Source organism: Myotis brandtii, unplaced genomic scaffold (assembly GCF_000412655.1).
Source record: "Myotis brandtii unplaced genomic scaffold, ASM41265v1 scaffold192, whole genome shotgun sequence".
Lineage (NCBI taxonomy): Eukaryota > Metazoa > Chordata > Mammalia > Chiroptera > Vespertilionidae > Myotis > Myotis brandtii.
In genome coordinates this window covers 2,239,589-2,259,079 of record NW_005357159.1, presented here as the reverse complement: position 1 = coordinate 2,259,079, position 19,491 = coordinate 2,239,589, and the positions used below count along the sequence as shown (strand labels likewise).

Sequence of the window (19,491 nt, the reverse complement as noted above, 5' to 3'; positions counted from 1 at the left end):
ACAGAGCAGGGAGCGCCAGGCGGGTCTCTTGGGTGTGCTCCAAGGTTTTGCGATGTCTGGGAACAAAGTGCTTCTTCCAGATTTTATTCTTGGCCTTCAGTCTGTGTAGGCTTTAGGCCCAAAGGTTTCTGGGATCCTTCCATCCTTGGATAGGCAGCATGAAGGTATTGCTGCTCTCAAAATGAACCTTAGTGCAGAGTTGACACAGTAAGGAACCCGTAGCGCAGTTGACCATTGAAGCATCTGGCGCAATAGTTTATTTTATTTGGTCACCAAAGGTCTAGTTTGGGGTGAAGTGACATTGTGTTACGAGTTTTTGTTTGTTTTGTTCATCCTCACCCGAGGATATTTTTTCGTTGATCTTTAGAGAGAGTGGAAGAAGAACACATTGACTGGTTGTGTCCTGCACGCGCCCTGACCGGGGCCCAGGCCAGGGCAGAGCCTGCCACCGAGTTGCGTGCCCTTGACCAGACTCAAACCCGAACCCTTTGGTCCACAGGCGGACGCTCTGTCCACTAAGCCAGACTGGCTAGGGCTGTGTTATTTTAAAGAGAACTTTGAGTGGTTTAGTAGGTTTTAGTGGAATAGGATACCTGATATTCTGTAGTTTTAAGTGATTTGAGATTTGCCTCAAATTCCTATCTACTGATGCCTATTTTTTCCCTCCTTAAGGTTTTAAATGGTTCTTTTGGATCACCAGGGCTGTTTAATCTGCTCCATGGCGTAAGGGGGGTTGAAAATCTGTGACACTGAAATAGTGTATCTAAATGAGCAATTCTTTACAAAGTGATGTTCATAGTCTCCATTCGCTTCTCAAGAGGATCTGTCATTCAAATTTTGGAATAACAACCAATGTCTCACTAGAGATCTTATTTAAACATCAGAAAATAGTAATTTAGAGCCTAAAATAAATATTTTGTTCAGTTGCTGTTTTTAAAGTTGAGTTAAAGTTAGTATGAATATTGATCTGATAACAAGTACCATATGAAGTCAGTGATGCTTTTCTTTGCCCAATGGGAAAGTAGAACCTATCATAGAACCTAGGTCTGGCTATGAAACTGACCCTTTTCCAACATGTGTCCTGTCATATTCTTTTAAAAAAGATAGTTGACAGTTTTATTTACTGAAGAATGACTTAGTTATTTCAAACTTCTCAGTATAGGAATATTACTAATTTTGTCTTTTATTAGTCTTTCACTAATTGTTTTTTTCATATTATAGTGTGATTTTTTGTGTGTCTTTTAAAATAAATGTACCTTCAGTATTTTTTTTTTAAAACTGAATTTAGAAATCATTGAGGTTTACTGGTAAAAACCAGGTTTGAGCATAAATGTGTTATAATTCCTGACAATAATGTTTCACAGTTGAAAAAAATTTTAATGCCCTTTTCGTGTTTGAACATAGAATATAAAGCAGGTTTGTTGTGGGTTTTTTTTTTTTTTTTGACAAAGCTGACTGTCACAGAAATATTTTATTTTTGTTTTTAAATATGCTTTTATTGAGTTTTAGAGAGGGAGGGAAGGAGAAACATCTATAAGAAACATCACATCTATCTACTGCCTATTGCATGCTGCCTGCTGGGGATTGAGCCCACAACCCAGGCTTGTGCTCTGACCAGGAATTCAACTGTGGTTCATAGGTGGATGCTCACCCACTGAGCTACATGCGCTGGACCTTATGTTGTTTTTGAAATAGATGATTAGGACTTTGCAGTGTAGAAGTTAGTACTGTATTGTTTTTTTTATGTGGTTTGTGGCATTTTTAATACCAGGAAGAATAAATTTGCAAGAGTAACACATTTATTACCAATGTAGGAATCAGACTGTATTCAACTTAAGCAACATGAAAAATTTTTTGCAATATTCCGAAAGATAGAAATCAGGGTGACTAAATAATACTACTTCCCAGGTGTACATTTGTATAGTAGCATAGTTGATACTGCAATTTTGTGATTACAGTGGAACCTTGTTTCTCGAATTTAATTCGTTACAGAAGGCTGTTTGAAAACTGAAGCATTTTTTTCCCATTAGAAATAATGTAAATGGAATTAATCCGTTCTGGACCCCCAAATGATTCCCTTTTGTAACCTTTCTTATATACACTACATGTCTACTGTACTGTTTGATCTATAAATAATACTTTAAAACAAAAAGGACATGAAATGTAATTGAAAATTTAACAAAAAGGAAATGTACAGTAAAAAATGAAAACTTAATAATCAGCAACAAAAGCAAAAAAAAAACCCACAAAAATATTCACAGCAATAAATTGACGCATACTCGAGAATTCTCTCTTTTTTTTGTGTGTCTGAGAGATGCATGACGTCGTACAGGTATAAGCATGAAAGGGTTGTCAAGTTGAGAAGGAATTGTTCAGGATGGGAGATGTTCGAGAATTGAGGTTTGACTGTAAAAGGAAACATTTTCTTCACTTTTTAACTGTTTAATTTGATCTCATAATTTTTATTAGAAAAAGAAATAGATTTGCTGAAGATAATTTTGTTCTAGGATGTTGTAGATAATAATCTGTTTTATTGTCAGTAGCCATGCTGTTTACATATGTGTGTTAATATATAGGTTGTATCATTTTGGTGTTACATTTCATCAAGGTTTTCTATAAGGTAGTGATAGCCATTTAATTATCTGGGACAAGAATATATTACTTATAATGTGTTTCGGGCAGAAATCAGTCTAAAAATGGTGTGTTGACTATTCTTGAAAAACAATCCATGATTTTTCCCTCCTACCAGGAAGTATTTGATGATGCATCTCCTGGAAAGCAAAAAGAAATCCAAGAACCAGATCCAACCTATGAAGAAAAAATGGTATGTTCTAGGTTATATGAATAGAGTCTATAATAATAACTTTTTATTAGGTGATTGACTATACCAAACTTCTGTTCTATTTAATTTAGGCATCGATAGCCAATTGAAATGTATAACATGGGATTCTTTAACCTGTATCTTATTTGCCTATATAGAGCAAATATAGAAGTCTTACATGAATTCACATAATACTATGTAATTATATGGATTGTGTTAAAACCCCCTTTATTTTAAAATTTAGCATCAGTGAGATGAGTTAAAGACTAGAGAAATTGTTATTAAAGTGAATAATATAAGCTCCTTGCTCATAGCATTCAATATGCATGGGATCTTTACAAAAGAGGACATGATGTTATAATTGAATCCTTGAAAGACCCAGCTCACATTTCATATCCTCTAGGAAACTTTTGTTGTATGTCATTTAACCAGTATTTACAAAAAGCTTTAAATTTAAATGTGTGTGTACCTGTAACTGTTCCATCTCCTTTATTTGTTGTCAAACTTGTTTACAGAAAAAGAGATAGTTGACAGCTCTACTTTTTCCATTCATTCCTTTAACTGTCACAATTTAGATTTTGCTATTAACACTGTGTTAGTGATTCTAATTGCCAATTCTGTGGCTTAATTTTAGCTTCATTCTCCCTGATCTCACTTGACTTTCACATTATTGACCATGCCTCAGAGATTTTTACTTGCCTGAGAGACCCTTTTTTCTTTGATGATATCCTATTTACTTGACTTTTCTTTTGTTCATTACTTTCTGAACATTTCTTCCTAGATATTTTTTATCCTTATCATTGGTTTTCATCTGCCATATTTATTTGTAGCCCAAATGCCTCCAACCATTTTACCCCTGAGCATTTATTACTTTCTGACAATTTAACATAATTTACCTATTATGTTTGTTTTTGATATTAGACTATAATGAAAACTTCATAAAGAGACAAAGTACCTTTTCTGATAGAAGTATTTGTTGAACAGCTACTTAAGATGATAATGTGAAAGAAGTGAAGAATACTTACTCAGTGATTTGAAGAATGTAGAATAGTTTTTACCTTAAAATGGCTAGGTTTTAACCTATCTAAATTTATTTCCAGAGCGTATTTCTCTTGATTTCAAACAATTGCAACAATTGAATAGTCTTTTTTTAGACCCAGTATCTTCTAGTTGCATGTTCTTGGCTTTTCTTCGATTATATATGAATTAAGAAGACTGTCATTTTTTGACTTAACGAAACATTCTCACCATGTGCCTTGCTGGTAGCAAATTGGCCTTCAGGTTTTTTAAAAATATATTTTATTGATTTTTTACAGAGAGAAAGGGAGAGGGATAGAGAGTTAGAAACATTGATGAGAGAGAGAAACATCGATCAGTTGCCTCCTGCGCAACCCCTACTGTGGATATGCCCGCAACCAAGGTACATGCCCTTGACCAGAATCGAACCTGGGACCCTTCAGTCCGCAGACCGACGCTCTATCCACTGAGCCAAACCGGTTAGGGCTGGCCTTCAGTTTTTATATTGGTGTGATTTTTTAAAAAATTACATAGCTTTTACAATGCAGTGGTATATGGATGCCTCTGGTGTTTGCTTGCTAGGTAAAAGGTCTTTGTAAAATTCATTGTAAAACTGATATTTAAAAAATAAGTGGTTTCTCTATTTGTTGCTCTTGTTTCCCCTTTTTATTGTTATTTTTTTTAATGTATTTTTATTGATTTCAGAGAAGGAAGGGAGAGGGAGGGAGATAGAAAGATCAATGATAAGAGAGAATCATTGATCAGCTGCCTCCTGCATGACCCCCACTGGGGATTGAGCCTGCAACCTGGCCATGTACCCTTGATAGGAATTGAACCCGGGACCCTTCAGTCCACAGGCAGATGCATCCACTGAGCCAAACCTGCTAGGGCTCTTGTTTCCCCTTTTTAAAACCAAAATACTAGTGTGTCTGCAAAGGGTCTGTTGCCTAATGACTTTAGATTTCATTGTTTATTTTTATAAAAACTTGATTTCAAGGATCTTAAATTTTTCTGTTCAAATTATTTCATTCTTGGTGTGATACTAGGGACTGTTGAAAATGACAGATGTTAGATATGAAAGGAAGAAATAGTATTAAACCTACATTGGGTTAATGGATAATTAATGAACTTAATAGGTGCTTTCCATGCTTGATACCTTTTTAAAATTGGCACAGCCTGATTAATGACCAATGCATTTTTCTCCACTTTTGGATAAATTAACTTATATTACATTATGTCTTCTAAATTTGCATTTGCTATTTTTGGTCAGCTCTGTTGGAGTATAATTTTTACACAACAATTTCAAGTTCTTAATTCAAGTTTTGGTACACATTCGTAGTCATTTAACCACCACTACAATTATGATGTAAAACAGTTCCATCATCTCAAAAAAGTTTGCTCCTGCCCTCTTCCCCTTGCTACTTCAGATCTGCATTCTATCATTAGTTAGAATTTTATAAAAGTAGAGTCATACAGTATGTATAGTCAGTCATATGTGATTGGTTTCTTTTATATAGCATAAAGCTTCTGAAACTAATCTATGTTGTTGCATGTATCGGTAGCTTGTTCCTTTTTATTGCTGTGTTCATTGTATGGAGACATGTTAAAACTTTGATTTCTGAAGTAATTTATATTAATCTAACAAAATGTGTCTCAAAATTTTTTGCAGCAAACTGACAGAGCAAATAGATTTGAGTATTTATTAAAGCAGACAGAGCTGTTTGCACATTTCATTCAGCCTGCTGCTCAGAAGACTCCAACCTCACCTTTGAAGATGAAACCAGGGCGCCCACGAATCAAAAAGGATGAGAAACAGAATTTGCTATCAGTTGGCGAGTGAGTAATGGTTTATACTTCATAGTTGGACTCAGATTTATTTTTATAATCTTTATTAGAAGCTTAAAATCATTTCATTTAAAAAATTGTTTTAATTCTGTTATTTATTTGGCCCCAATTGGTTTGGGCAGGATGTATTCATACATGTATAAATAAATAAATATATCTTTATAGTGCCTTATTTTTTATAGCATTATACAGTTTGTGGATTGCAACAACTATATTGAGTAGGGAATTCAAATTTTATGCTATTTATGCTGTTCCTTGGAGAGGAAACAAATGCAGAGGTTAAGTCTCTGCTGATCTGTGGAATATTATGATGATTTTTGCCACAGCAATTTGTTTAAAATTTTTGTTACATTCTTAGTTGTCTTTACACAATTGACATGTCAAGATATTGTTCAAAGTGTGAAATAACTCTTTTATGTTGAATTTATTAATTCTGCTTTAGAATTTTTGTGCTAGTTGGATAACTAAGATGTTTAATTAGTAATAATTAATAGATATATGGCAGTCTCAACTCCCTAGATCAGCGGTTCTCAACCTGTGGGTCTCGACCCCTTTGGGGGAGGTCGAACGACCCTTTCACAGGGGTTACCTAAGACCATCAGAAAACACATATATAATTACATATTTTTTTGTGATTAATCACTATGCTTTAATTATGTTCAATTTGTAACAATGAAATTGGGGGTCACCACAACATGAGGAACTGTATTAAAGGGTCGAGGCATTAGGAAGGTTGAGAACTACTGCCCTAAATGGTTGTGTGAAAAATGAAATGTGATAAGTAAGGAATGAAAATACTCAAGGTTATCTAAAAGAGGAAATTACAAACTGTTATCAACCATCTTAAACTTACTACACAATTTACAGAAGCATGGGAAGTATAATCTCTGTCTTAAAGGGATTATCATCGAAAACATAAGCATAAGACCTCATTTTATTTGGATTTTCCACTCATCCAATATATTTTGTTCCTTATCCATTGTATACAACTAGAATGCTATTGTTTTAATACTTATGAAACTTCATAAGAGAGAACATTATACTTCAGATGTGTTTAAATTGCTTCAGACTTAAGTTTGCAGCTGTTTAAATGGCATCGGTCTCATCCTCTAGAAATATGAACTATAGTGGATATGTAATAGGGTAGTCAATATGGTGTCATGAAAAACACTTCTATTAAGATGAGATCTAGATATTCTATAGTAAATACAAAATTGTTTAGCTTGGTCTACTTGTAAGGGTTATTAGGGAAAGGTCACCTCAGTTAATAGATTTCTTCTCTTCCCTTGGTAGAAATTAAGCTATAAATTAGATTTAGAGGTCATAATAGTGGCATAATCTGCTATTTTCTAATTTAAGTGAGAACATTTGGAAGTATAAAGGTGTAAAATTGTATGCTTCAGAATTGGAGAGTAACTAGTTTTGCTAACCTAAAATTTACTTTATTTCTTAAGCCCTTTCGGGATTAAGACATCTGGCATTATTATGACTTAAGAAAATTAGTTTGTAAAGGGATGTACTAGTATCTGACTCTTGGGATATTGAATCTGGGGTTGTGTATTCAAAAAGCTTTGCATAATTCTGATGAATCTATGGTTAAGAGTCATTGCTTAAGTTCCTATGTGTCTATTCTGCATATTCTGCAGCTTTTGGTGAAAATGGTAGCTTTAAAAATGTGATTTCTGGAACTATTTTTTTCTGATAAAAATACATAAAAAGGTAACTTTGAAATACAAATTATGAGGTTTAACTGATTGCATATTTCCTTGAAAATAAATTATCACATTTAAGTTTATTGGTTCTGGTTAACTTAGGGTACTACTTTGTTTAAACAGTTCTATATTTTAGAAAACCTTGTAAAACATTTCCAGTTTAAATTTACTATTTCGATTGTTAACTTAAATACTATTTTTAATTACTATTATGGGATCTTGGTCAGCCAACTTAACTGTTAACGTTGAAATAGTTGCAGCTAGTTAAAATTACAGCCCAAACTGATAACACTTGGTTTTATTTTAAAATTAATAGTTATCGACACCGTAGAACTGAGCAAGAGGAGGATGAAGAACTATTAACAGAAAGCTCCAAAGCAACTAATGTTTGTACTCGATTTGAAGACTCTCCTTCATGTATGTATTACGAACTTAATTACTTGATTTTTAGAAAACTCCCTCACCCCCCTTTTTTTGTTGTTAATTCTCACCTGAGAATATTTTTCCATTGATTTTTAGAGAGTGGAAAGGAGGGGAAGAGAGAGAGAAACATTGATGTGAGAGACACATCAATTGGTTGCTTACTGCACGTGCCCCGACCAGGGCCAAGGTACATACCCTTGACCTGAATCAAACCTGGGACCCTTTAGTCCTCAGGCCAATGCTCTATTCACAGAGCCAAACTGGCTAGGGTGAAAAATCCCCTTTTGAGACATCCTTTGGTTAATGTTTTGGATTTATCTTGGCTGTAATTTATAAAGGGAATGTTTAGCAGTCTTTTGAAATTTATTTCACTGGTTGTGAAATAAACTTCAGATTTTTTTTAATGGAAATGATAGTATATTGTGATAGAGGTGCTGATTTCAAAGGGGCATAAAATGCCATTGTGTTAATTGTTGCCTTAATGAATACACACACACACACACACATACATACATACATATATGACATGCTGTTTGGATTTGTTTTTTTATTGCTGTTAACTTGAATTCTTTGGAAATTGAACTTGAGGCAAGACAAAATCTGGTTAGAAATTCAGCAATTTGTGTAGAGTGTACTTGCACTTTTTAAGGGGGGTTTATAGAGTACCCAGTTTCATTTCTTTTCATGATGCTAGAGGCCAGAGACAGTTGTATGGTACAAGGGGGAAGGAAATTGAATTATTTGGGTTATTTCTTTCTCACAGTCCTACATTTAACTAGTTTTCCCAACATTGGTTAGCTTTTCATCCTGAAGTAGTGTTTTTTGAAAGAGGATGGGGGTACTGAATGTACTAATTTTAAAAAAATCAGGTGATTGGGATGTATATACAGTACTTGGTAATAGGGGAGGGGGGAGGGATATGTAGTAAACCCTGAAAGAGAGATCGTCTCTCTCTCTTTTTTTTTTTTTATCCTCACCCGAGGATATGTTTATTGATTTTTCTATTAATATATTTTAGAGAGAGAAGAAAGAGAGAGAGAAAGAAAGACATTTCATTGATGTGAGAGAAACATTAATCGGTTGCCTTCCATATGTGCCCTACTGGGGATTGAACCTGCAACCTTTTGGTGTGTGAGATGACACTCCAAACAAATGAGCCACCCAGCCAGGGCGATAGTATCTCTTTGTAGGAACTATTGGAAAAGTAACTTAAAAGGATAAAGGAAAAGCAGTCTTTTTATTTTCTATTTTCCCTTAGTTAGGAAAATAAAATCCTCTGAGAACCTCTATTTGGATCATCATGAAAGGTAAAAACACTTGGTTAGAAACATTTGTGATGACATTAAAAAAGGAAATAAGAGCCTCCAGGACCAAAAAATGGGTAGCACAGGAACCCGAGTGTTTGGTGGGTATTGTGTCTACAGTCATGTTTCCTACATCTGGTTATCTTTCCTATCCATCTATTCCTACTTCACTCAAGACCACAGTCACTGCCTCCAGGGACTTGCAAAATTAGAACTTTCAAATTTCCCATTCTAAAATCTAGTAAAGAAAGAGTAAAGACATGTAGGCCCAAGTTAAACCTCTGAGTGTCAGATGAAGGGTACTGCCTACCTATATTTCTTGTCTTTAAAATATGTATTTGTTTTCTCTTTTGTTTTTAGATGTAAAGTGGGGTAAACTGAGAGATTATCAAGTCCGGGGATTAAACTGGCTCATTTCTTTGTATGAGAATGGAATCAATGGTATCCTTGCAGATGAAATGGTATGTGTTTGGTAGTTTTTTAGAAGGTGTTATTTTGCAATTTAAAATTTATACCATTATGTTTGTAAAAGTGAAGACAGTATAACATAGTTTTTTTTTTATTACAATCTAGAACTGTTAGCAAACTAATTCTCTGACAAACTGATATAAGCAGCTTGCTTTTGTTCATAAAGTGGGATCTATATTTCAATTGTGAGGAATTATTTATTATTATCTATGAAAGTAATACATTTAAAAAATACATTTTGAGAAACATGCTTTTGGTTGACTTTTGTAATGTAATGATTTTGCCATTTTCCCCCACTTCTATAGAAAACAACTGAGGTCATTGAATGTTTAATTTATCATCAATAAATATTTTTTTAGGGGGGCAGTTTGTGCAGTTCTGTCTCATAAAACATTTTATCTCTTGTTTACTTACTAGTTATGTAGTGAATGTTTAAAAACATTTCCATATACCTATAGTGATAAAACATTCAATTGTTTGGAGAAAGTATGGAGTCAAAAGAAATGGGTTTCCGTAGCTCTGTTTGGTGACCTCCTTCACAGACTTGTAAAGATTTAAATGACACAATAATCATAAACGTGGCACATATCAAATCTTTGTCATTTGTTAGCTATTAAAAACACATAGCTTTTCTTTTAAATGAATATGTCAGAAAGTATAAATATGGAAGTCTATTTTTGTTGTTGTTGTTTTTAATTACTTTGTGGTTATTCTGAAATCTTTCAGGGCTTGGGAAAGACTCTTCAAACAATTTCTCTTCTTGGATACATGAAACACTATAGAAACATTCCTGGCCCTCACATGGTTTTGGTTCCTAAGTCTACATTACACAACTGGATGAGTGAATTCAAGAGATGGGTACCAACACTTAGATCTGTTTGTTTAATAGGAGATAAAGAACAAAGAGTAAGTTTCTAGTATTTTTGATATTAAAATAATTTAGGTTTGGTGCAGAGGGAATAGCTGGAGGAGGGATAAAAGAGCAGAGGTCCATAATAAACTTGGTCTTTACAAATATTAGTAATTTACAAATGTAGTATTGCCTTGGGGGTTAAGAATCATATTGGGGGAAAGGATTTATAGACTATAGAGAGCTGTGAGAATATAGTTTGTTTTTCCTGCTTTTGGGGGTGGTTGTATAAAATCAAAGGCTGTGTTCTCATTCTAGAAGCATTTTCTTGTTTTTAGAAGAAGATAAGTGTGTGAGGTGGTTGGAAATGTAAGGAGTCAGTTTTTTGGATTGGAGCATATAATGTTAATAGTCATAAAATAGTAATTTTTTAAAATGGACTAAGTCAATTATAGTAATTTGGTGAGTTGGTATGATAGCTATCGAAATAAAGTTAAAATGTTTATCAATTTGACATCCTTTTAGAAGAAGAAATGGAAATAATACTGTTAAAAACATAGACCTTAGATTTAAAAATTTACTCAACCTGTACTGAAAGATTATATGCTTAATTTTGTTTTCCCTTTATTTGGTTATCAGTGATGATTCTTGATATTTTTTCCTCCCTTTAGAGATACTTTGAGTATTTTAAGTTACCAAATTGGTTTTTATGTTTTGGAGCCCAATTGTTTAACCACTATTTGCTTCACTTCTTTACTTGTAAAATGAGAATAGTAATACAATGTCTTACTACAGTCCATAAACATGAAAGGCGTGAAAATGCTTACTGCAAACTATCCTTTAGTCCACTGTCTTTCTGTATGTCAGACCCATCCCCCTTTTTCCTAAACCTGTCTTCTAAGAATTTCAGGACCTAGTGGAATCTGAGAAAGAAAACATTTTAAGAGTTAGTCTGTTGAATTTTGCCCTGTTTAATATTGTCAGTTATTTTTTACTAAATGGCTTCAACACTTAAATGACTAATGAAATTAACTTTAGTGATAAGAAACCTTGCATAATATAGATAACTAGCCCTTTTTAATATTCCCACCACTTTTGTGTATTAGATTACTAGTCACCAACAAATTTGATATATAGTTTATTTCTGCATGATGTATTTTTTTTTTTTTCTTGTCTTGCTACACAGGCTGCTTTTGTCAGAGATGTTTTATTACCGGGAGAATGGGATGTATGTGTAACATCTTATGAAATGCTTATCAAAGAGAAGTCTGTTTTCAAAAAATTTAATTGGAGGTACTTAGTTATAGATGAAGCTCACAGGATCAAAAATGAAAAATCTAAGGTAATTTGATATTTAGATGTGAAAATTATTTGTGCCATTATGTGATCAACATGCAGAATATACTAATGATGATCTTGGTTCTTTCAGTTGTCAGAAATAGTGAGGGAATTCAAGACTACAAATCGACTATTACTAACTGGAACACCTCTTCAAAACAACTTGCATGAGCTCTGGTCACTTCTTAATTTTTTGTTGCCAGATGTCTTTAATTCAGCTGATGTAAGTATTTCTAATTGTTCTCTGGTTGGACTAATGTTTTTATTTAAATGTTATACATTTTCTTGTAATAGAATTGGCCTGCTTTTCAGTACTCCTAAGGTTTTTAGGGGAGGTGACAGGGGAAGAGCTCAATAGAATGAATATTCAGTAGCTTTCCAAGTCTATCCTTTCAGGGTAGGCACCAGGGCAGGGGGTCATTATTCAGTGCAGCTGTTCCTGAGGTCATCCTTGGCCATGGTGTTGCTTGTCTGGTTTTGCTGCTTTTCTGTGCCTGGAGCTGAAATACAACTGAGGCCTAGATGTTATCTCTAGGGGAAAAAGGTCAGAGTGCCAATCCCATGACCAGGAATATGCTAGAGGAAGAAAGATCACCCTGGGGGTGAGGTCCCACCCTATAATTGCCCTTTGCTAGGCACCCAGGGGTTTTCACCCTGGTCACCTTTTGTACCTGGCCCATCGTCCTTGCTCTGCTCCTCTAACTGCCTACCACAGTCCGTGTGGTCTTAGAGAACAAACTCTGAAGTGATTTTATTTTATTTTTTTAAATAACCACTATTTGCTTCACTTCTTTACTTGTAAAATGAGAATAGTAATACAATGTCTTACTACAGTCCATAAACATGAAAGGCGTGAAAATGCTTACTGCAAACTATCCTTTAGTCCACTGTCTTTCTGTATGTCAGACCCATCCCCCTTTTTCCTAAACCTGTCTTCTAAGAATTTCAGGACCTAGTGGAATCTGAGAAAGAAAACATTTTAAGAGTTAGTCTGTTGAATTTTGCCCTGTTTAATATTGTCAGTTATTTTTTACTAAATGGCTTCAACACTTAAATGACTAATGAAATTAACTTTAGTGATAAGAAACCTTGCATAATATAGATAACTAGCCCTTTTTAATATTCCCACCACTTTTGTGTATTAGATTACTAGTCACCAACAAATTTGATATATAGTTTATTTCTGCATGATGTATTTTTTTTTTTTTCTTGTCTTGCTACACAGGCTGCTTTTGTCAGAGATGTTTTATTACCGGGAGAATGGGATGTATGTGTAACATCTTATGAAATGCTTATCAAAGAGAAGTCTGTTTTCAAAAAATTTAATTGGAGGTACTTAGTTATAGATGAAGCTCACAGGATCAAAAATGAAAAATCTAAGGTAATTTGATATTTAGATGTGAAAATTATTTGTGCCATTATGTGATCAACATGCAGAATATACTAATGATGATCTTGGTTCTTTCAGTTGTCAGAAATAGTGAGGGAATTCAAGACTACAAATCGACTATTACTAACTGGAACACCTCTTCAAAACAACTTGCATGAGCTCTGGTCACTTCTTAATTTTTTGTTGCCAGATGTCTTTAATTCAGCTGATGTAAGTATTTCTAATTGTTCTCTGGTTGGACTAATGTTTTTATTTAATTATAATACATTTTCTTGTAATAGAATTGGCCTGCTTTTCAGTACTCCTAAGGTTTTTAGGGGAGGTGACAGGGGAAGAGCTCAAAATGAATATTATTCAGTAGCTTTCCAAGTCTATCCTTTCAGGGTAGGCACCAGGGCAGGGGGTCATTATTCAGTGCAGCTGTTCCTGAGGTCATCCTTGGCCATGGTGTTGCTTGTCTGGTTTTGCTGCTTTTCTGTGCCTGGAGCTGAAATACAACTGAGGCCTAGATGTTATCTCTAGGGGAAAAAGGTCAGAGTGCCAATCCCATGACCAGGAATATGCTAGAGGAAGAAAGATCACCCTGGGGGTGAGGTCCCACCCTATAATTGCCCTTTGCTAGGCACCCAGGGGTTTTCACCCTGGTCACCTTTTGTACCTGGCCCATCGTCCTTGCTCTGCTCCTCTAACTGCCTACCACAGTCCGTGTGGTCTTAGAGAACAAACTCTGAAGTGATTTTATTTTATTTTTTTAAATATATTTATTGATTTCAGAGAGGAAGGGAGAGGGAGAGAGAGCTAGAAACATCAATGAGAGAGAATCATTGATCGGCTGCCTCCTGCAACGCCCCCCACTGGGGATGGAGCCTGCAACCCGGGCATGCGCCCTTGGCCGGAATCGAACCTGGGACCCTTCAGTCCACAGGCCAACGCTCTATCCACTGAGCCAGACCGGCTAGAGCGTGATTTTAATTTTTAAGCTTTTCTGAAACAGGATATATTTCAAGAATATTAATTTTCTAGTTATTTTTATACTTGCTTTCCAACTATTTTCACTGAAAATTGTCATCTTAATGTTTTTTTAAAAAATGTTTGGAAATAATATGATTTTCAAACTAGTTATAAAATTATTTGCTAACAATAGTGCACCTATGAAAAATAGGGGATTAAAACGAAATGATTTTTGTGGTTCACAACTCAAATATTTAACAGTTCTAGAAATCAGTGCTATAGCTAGCATAATAGGATATTTGTATTATTACCTCTGATTTTAGCATATGTTTTGTTTGTTAATCTAGGACTTTGATTCCTGGTTTGATACAAACAATTGCCTTGGGGATCAAAAGCTAGTTGAGAGGCTTCACATGGTAAGTATTTACAGTATGATTAAAACACATTTCTAAATGGGAATAATGATAGAGATTTAAATTAGTGGATTGCTTCTCTGTTAACAAAATATAGTGGCTTTAGAATCTGGTCTGTTTGAATCCTGCTACTTAATGATTTGATCTTATAATGGGGGAAGGAGTGATGTATGGCATTTTTAGTGTTAGGACCTGGGATGCAATCCTGGATTAGTGATTGGAAAAAGTAATCCCTTAGGGTTAAAAAGAAGTACAGTGGGGGAAAAGAAGAGTTGCATAAAGATTAACATAGACAAGTTTTCAAAGGTTAATTCCATTTACATTCTGTAGAAGAATCTATATCAGGTTTCATTCTGAAAGGCTTAAAGCTCCATCCGTTCAGTTCTTAAATCCAATGACTGTGTATAAGCAATTGCTCATGGTGCATTGTGAGCAGAGTTTTCCTTGCTATGAAGATTCACAAGTGAAAGCTGGTAGATAGAAAAATTTATCTAATAGACCCCCAGATAAAGAAACCCTGGCCAACAGGATAAAGCCAGACCTTGTAAGCAAGGTATATAATCAACTTCTATTGACATTCCAGTCAGGATAATTCTTTGGGGGAGGAGGAAGCTGATTTTCCTGTGTAATGGCATCCTGACACTTCTATCAGAGATACCAGTAAGCAAGCTCCCGTTTGTGACAAGCAAAAACGTCTGTACGCATTACATATGTTCCCTTACATATGTTCCGTTACATATGTCCCTCTAAGGCTTAGAGCAGTGGTTCTCAACCTTCCGAATGCCGCGACCCTTTAATACAGTTCCTCATGTTGTGGTAACCCCCAACCATAAAATTTTTTTCGTTGCTACTTCATAACTGTAATGCTACTGTTGTTATGAATCGTAATGTAAATATCTGATCTGCAGGATGTATTTTCATAGTTACAAATTGAACATAATTAAAGCATAGTGATTAATCACAATATGTAATTATATATGTGTTTTCCTATGGTCTTAGGCGACCCCTGTGAAAGGGTCGTTCAACCCCCAAAGGGGTCGTGACCACCAGGTTGAGAACCGCTGGGTTAGACAATTACACAATTTACGAAGTGATTACCCCAATAAATCTAGTATCCATCTGACACCATACATAGTTATTATATTACTAGAGGCCCTAGTGGTAGGGTCCCTAGTGGCTGCTGTCTGCTGGCCAAGTGCTCCCTCCCTTCCCCTGGCCAGCCTGCCCCCTGGTCGAACTCCCAGAAGAACTCCGGTCAAGCGGACAGTTTACATACTATGCTTTTATTATATAGGATTGACTATATTCTCCATGCTGTACTTTACATCCCCATGATTATTTTGTAACAACCAATTTGTAGTTTGTAATCCCTTCACCTTTTTCACTCAGCCCCCACCCTCCTCTCTGGCAACCCTTGGTTTGTTCTCTGTAACTATTAGTCTGTTTCTGTTTTGTTTGTTTATTTTGTTATTTAGATTCCACATATATATGAAATTGTATGGTCTTAGTCTTTCTCTATCTGACTTAGTATACCTTCTAGATCAATGGTTCTCAACCTTCCTAATGCCTTGACCCTTTAACACAGTTCCTCATGTTGTGGTGACCCCCAATTTTATTGTTACAAATTGAACATAATTAAAGCATAGTGATTAATCACAAAAACAATATGTAATTATATATGTGTTTTCCGATGGTCTTAGGCGACCCCTGTGAAAGGGTTGTTCGACCCCCAAAGGGGTCGCGACCCACAGGTTGAGAACCGCTGGCTTAGAGGGACATAATCCCCCTCAACCCCCTTTACATGATCTAATATTTCTCCAACTTTATTTCACATCTTTAAAAAAATTTTTTAAATTACAGTTGACATTCAGGTGTACAGTGTAGTGGTTAGGCATTTATGTATCTTATAAGGTGTTATGTTCCACCCCCACCCCCTCTTGCTAAGTCTAGTTATTTCACTTCTTATGTCAAGCTTTAATTTGCTAGAATTGCTGAACCCATGTCAGTTTTCTGTAAACATGCTAATTCCAGTCTCTCTGTCTGCTTATTTTCCAGTTACATCTGGTATCCCCTTTCCTGCCTTCTTGATTAGTACCTAGCCTAAGACTCATTGATTAAGTCACCTCTGTTAAGAATACCAAAGCTGAGGCCAGCCAAGAGACGCCTGTGTATTCCATCTTTGATAATCTTGGCATTCTAACATATTAGGACTTTGCACAGGGTATTGAAATGACTAATTTACAAGTGTTTTCCCTGATGCATTGTAAACAAAAAGGCAGAAAACATGTCATATTTATTTTTCTTTTATATACATATCATCTTATTGATTTCAGAGAGGAAGGGAGAGGGAGAGAGAGATAGAAACGTCAATGATGAGAATCATTGATTGGCTGCCATCTGCATGCCCCACACTGGGGATCAAGCCCACAACCAGGCCATGTGCCTGACAGGAAATTGAACCGTGACCTCCTGGTTCCTAGGTCGTTGTTCAATCACTAAGCCAGTGCTGGCTGGGCTGTCTTTCTTTCTTTCTTTTTTTTTTTTTAAAGTAAAGTATAGCTAGCATACAATGTAATATTAGTTTAAAGTGTACAACTTATATTCTTTGTATCCGCCTCGCTCATAGTGGATATTTGAACAGCGGGGAAAATTAAGTCTGAATGTTCAGTTACTATATAAATTAATGATATGGTACTTTAAAATTCTTGTGCACTTAAATTCATTTTGTTAGATATTTAAAGGTGATAATCTCCTATGTACCTTCGTTTTAAACATGTAAGACCTCAATTTAGATATACCCATTTGAAGGATTATGGAGTATATATGTATACTTTGCTTTATTAAATAGACTAGAGACCAGTGCATGACATTCGTGCACTTTGCGGGGGGGTCCCTGAGCCCTCTAGAAGTCTGGGACCCCTCGAGGGATGTCCACCTGCTGCGGAGGCGGGGAGAGGCTCCCACCACCTCCGCTGTGCTTGACAGCCATGAACCGGGCTTCTGGCTGAGTGGCACTCCCCCTGTGGGAGCGCACTGACCATCAGGGGGCAGCTCCTGCGTTGAGCATCTGCCCCCTGGTGGTCAGTTTGCATCATAGCCACCAGTTGTTCCGCCATTCGGTCAATTTGCATATTAAGGTTTTATTATATAGGATAAGTGCTTATAGGTAAAACAGTCCCCACAACAGAATCAACCAGTTTTGTATCTCTGTTTATATTCAGAAAAGTAGTACAAAGATGCTTATCAAATCCATAAGAGGAGGTCTGGTAATGACCTTTCTACTCTGTCTTAATTTTTGCTCTGAAATTCCTGCAGTCTTGAAAGAGGATATTCAGAATTTGCATGGGTATACTTAGGAATGAGATAATTCTTACTTGATGTGTCAGTTTTCTAGTACTGCAAAACATCCCACCCCCAGAAAACCTTAATAAGCATATATTTAATAACTCCAGAATTTATGGGTTGGTTGAGTGGTTTCTTTGCTGGTTTTACTTGGATTCATCCTGCTGCATTTACATGGACAATTCTGGAAGAGGGCCAGTGGGGAACATAGTGTTTTGATAAGCCAGTATAAATAGAACAAGGGAAGATACAAATAAAAACAGGGTTTCTTTAGTTTCATATTTGACAGTTTATGAAAATGAGTTACACACAACATGGATATGTCTGTAAGCATGATGTTGAATAAAACAAACTAGATATAAATGAATCTATGTATATAAAGTTAAAAATAACAGGCAAAACCAATCTACTATGCTAAAAAGTATAAAAATATTGCTTACCCTTTGGGATGAAAGGGGGATAGTGACTGGGAAGGTTTTAAAAACTGTAACTGTAAAGACATCTTAATGTGGATCTTGCTATTTCTTAAGTAATGTTAGACAATCTTTATGCAAGTAACTAGTTCTAACCTGAAACGCAGTGAATGTTGAAAACATTATCTTTAAAGCTTAATATTTTTAGTAATTTATGACACTATAACAAGATATACTCATTACATATATTAAATAATGATATTGTATTACCCTTCAGGAACTCACTAATAAATTATTATATATTTGGAAGGGAGAAGTCCTAAAACTCACTTGATATTTAAACAGATAAGTTTCTTTCCCATGTACCTAATAGGCAATTTTGAGATCCTGAAATTAAATACTTTGGTTACAGATAAGGTCATCTGTTGTTTTTTATTCTTTTAAGGTTTTGCGTCCATTCCTCCTTCGCCGAATTAAGGCTGATGTTGAAAAGAGTTTGCCCCCCAAAAAGGAAGTAAAAATCTATGTGGGTCTCAGCAAAATGCAAAGGGAATGGTATGTGATATCACTATTGATTTTTCACTAATTTTCATTTGTATTTTGTTTTCCTAATTTATGACTTCCAGGAATTTCTGTTGGCTGGATTGAACTCAGCATGAAGAGTTTTCTGGTCATATAACACAGGGCTTGCCAATCAAATGTATGATACAAAGTCTTAGAACTATTGGATGATGGAATCAGGATGGGAAGTTTATGAATCTGAAAATCAAACTTGGGATTTATTAAACAGGGATACAATATAAAGTCCTCTACTTGAGTTTTTTTAAAGAGGATGCTTTGGTTGCACAGACATGAGATACATAATTAACTTAGTAGGTTGTAGATTCTGGGTTAGGGATTGGTGCTGGTCTCTGAAGTTGCAGATTATTTGTATAGATATGAGAAAAATGCAGTTCTTTATTTTATTCCATAAAGCTACATTTATTTAATTTAAAAGATTCCATTCTTTGTTGATGTCTTATTTTAGGCAGGATAAAATGTCTTTTTGTGAAATTATGGTGATGATACATGGTGGCTATTTTTTAAAACACCTACATAGGACAAAATAAAAATCTTGAAAACCTTGTAAGCTGCTTCTCCCCCCCCCCCCCCCCATTTTTTTTTTTTTTTTTTTTTTTATTTTTTTTTTTTTTTTTTTTTTGGG

General features: G+C 35.2%; 1 protein-coding gene across 1 annotated transcript in view; it reads left to right on the top strand.

The window, feature by feature from the left end:
• Positions 1 to 2,728: 2,728 nt before the first annotated feature.
• Positions 2,729 to 19,491, top strand: part of SMARCA5 (SWI/SNF related, matrix associated, actin dependent regulator of chromatin, subfamily a, member 5) — a 34,055-nt gene continuing 17,292 nt past the window's right edge. The window contains exons 1-9 of the mRNA XM_005864878.2: positions 2,729 to 2,824; positions 5,508 to 5,674; positions 7,712 to 7,812; positions 9,483 to 9,583; positions 10,317 to 10,496; positions 11,627 to 11,782; positions 11,870 to 12,001; positions 14,467 to 14,535; positions 18,733 to 18,842. Coding sequence (XP_005864940.1) covers positions 2,729 to 2,824; positions 5,508 to 5,674; positions 7,712 to 7,812; positions 9,483 to 9,583; positions 10,317 to 10,496; positions 11,627 to 11,782; positions 11,870 to 12,001; positions 14,467 to 14,535; positions 18,733 to 18,842 — 1,112 coding nt within the window. The remainder of the gene's footprint in view (positions 2,825 to 5,507; positions 5,675 to 7,711; positions 7,813 to 9,482; positions 9,584 to 10,316; positions 10,497 to 11,626; positions 11,783 to 11,869; positions 12,002 to 14,466; positions 14,536 to 18,732; positions 18,843 to 19,491) is intronic.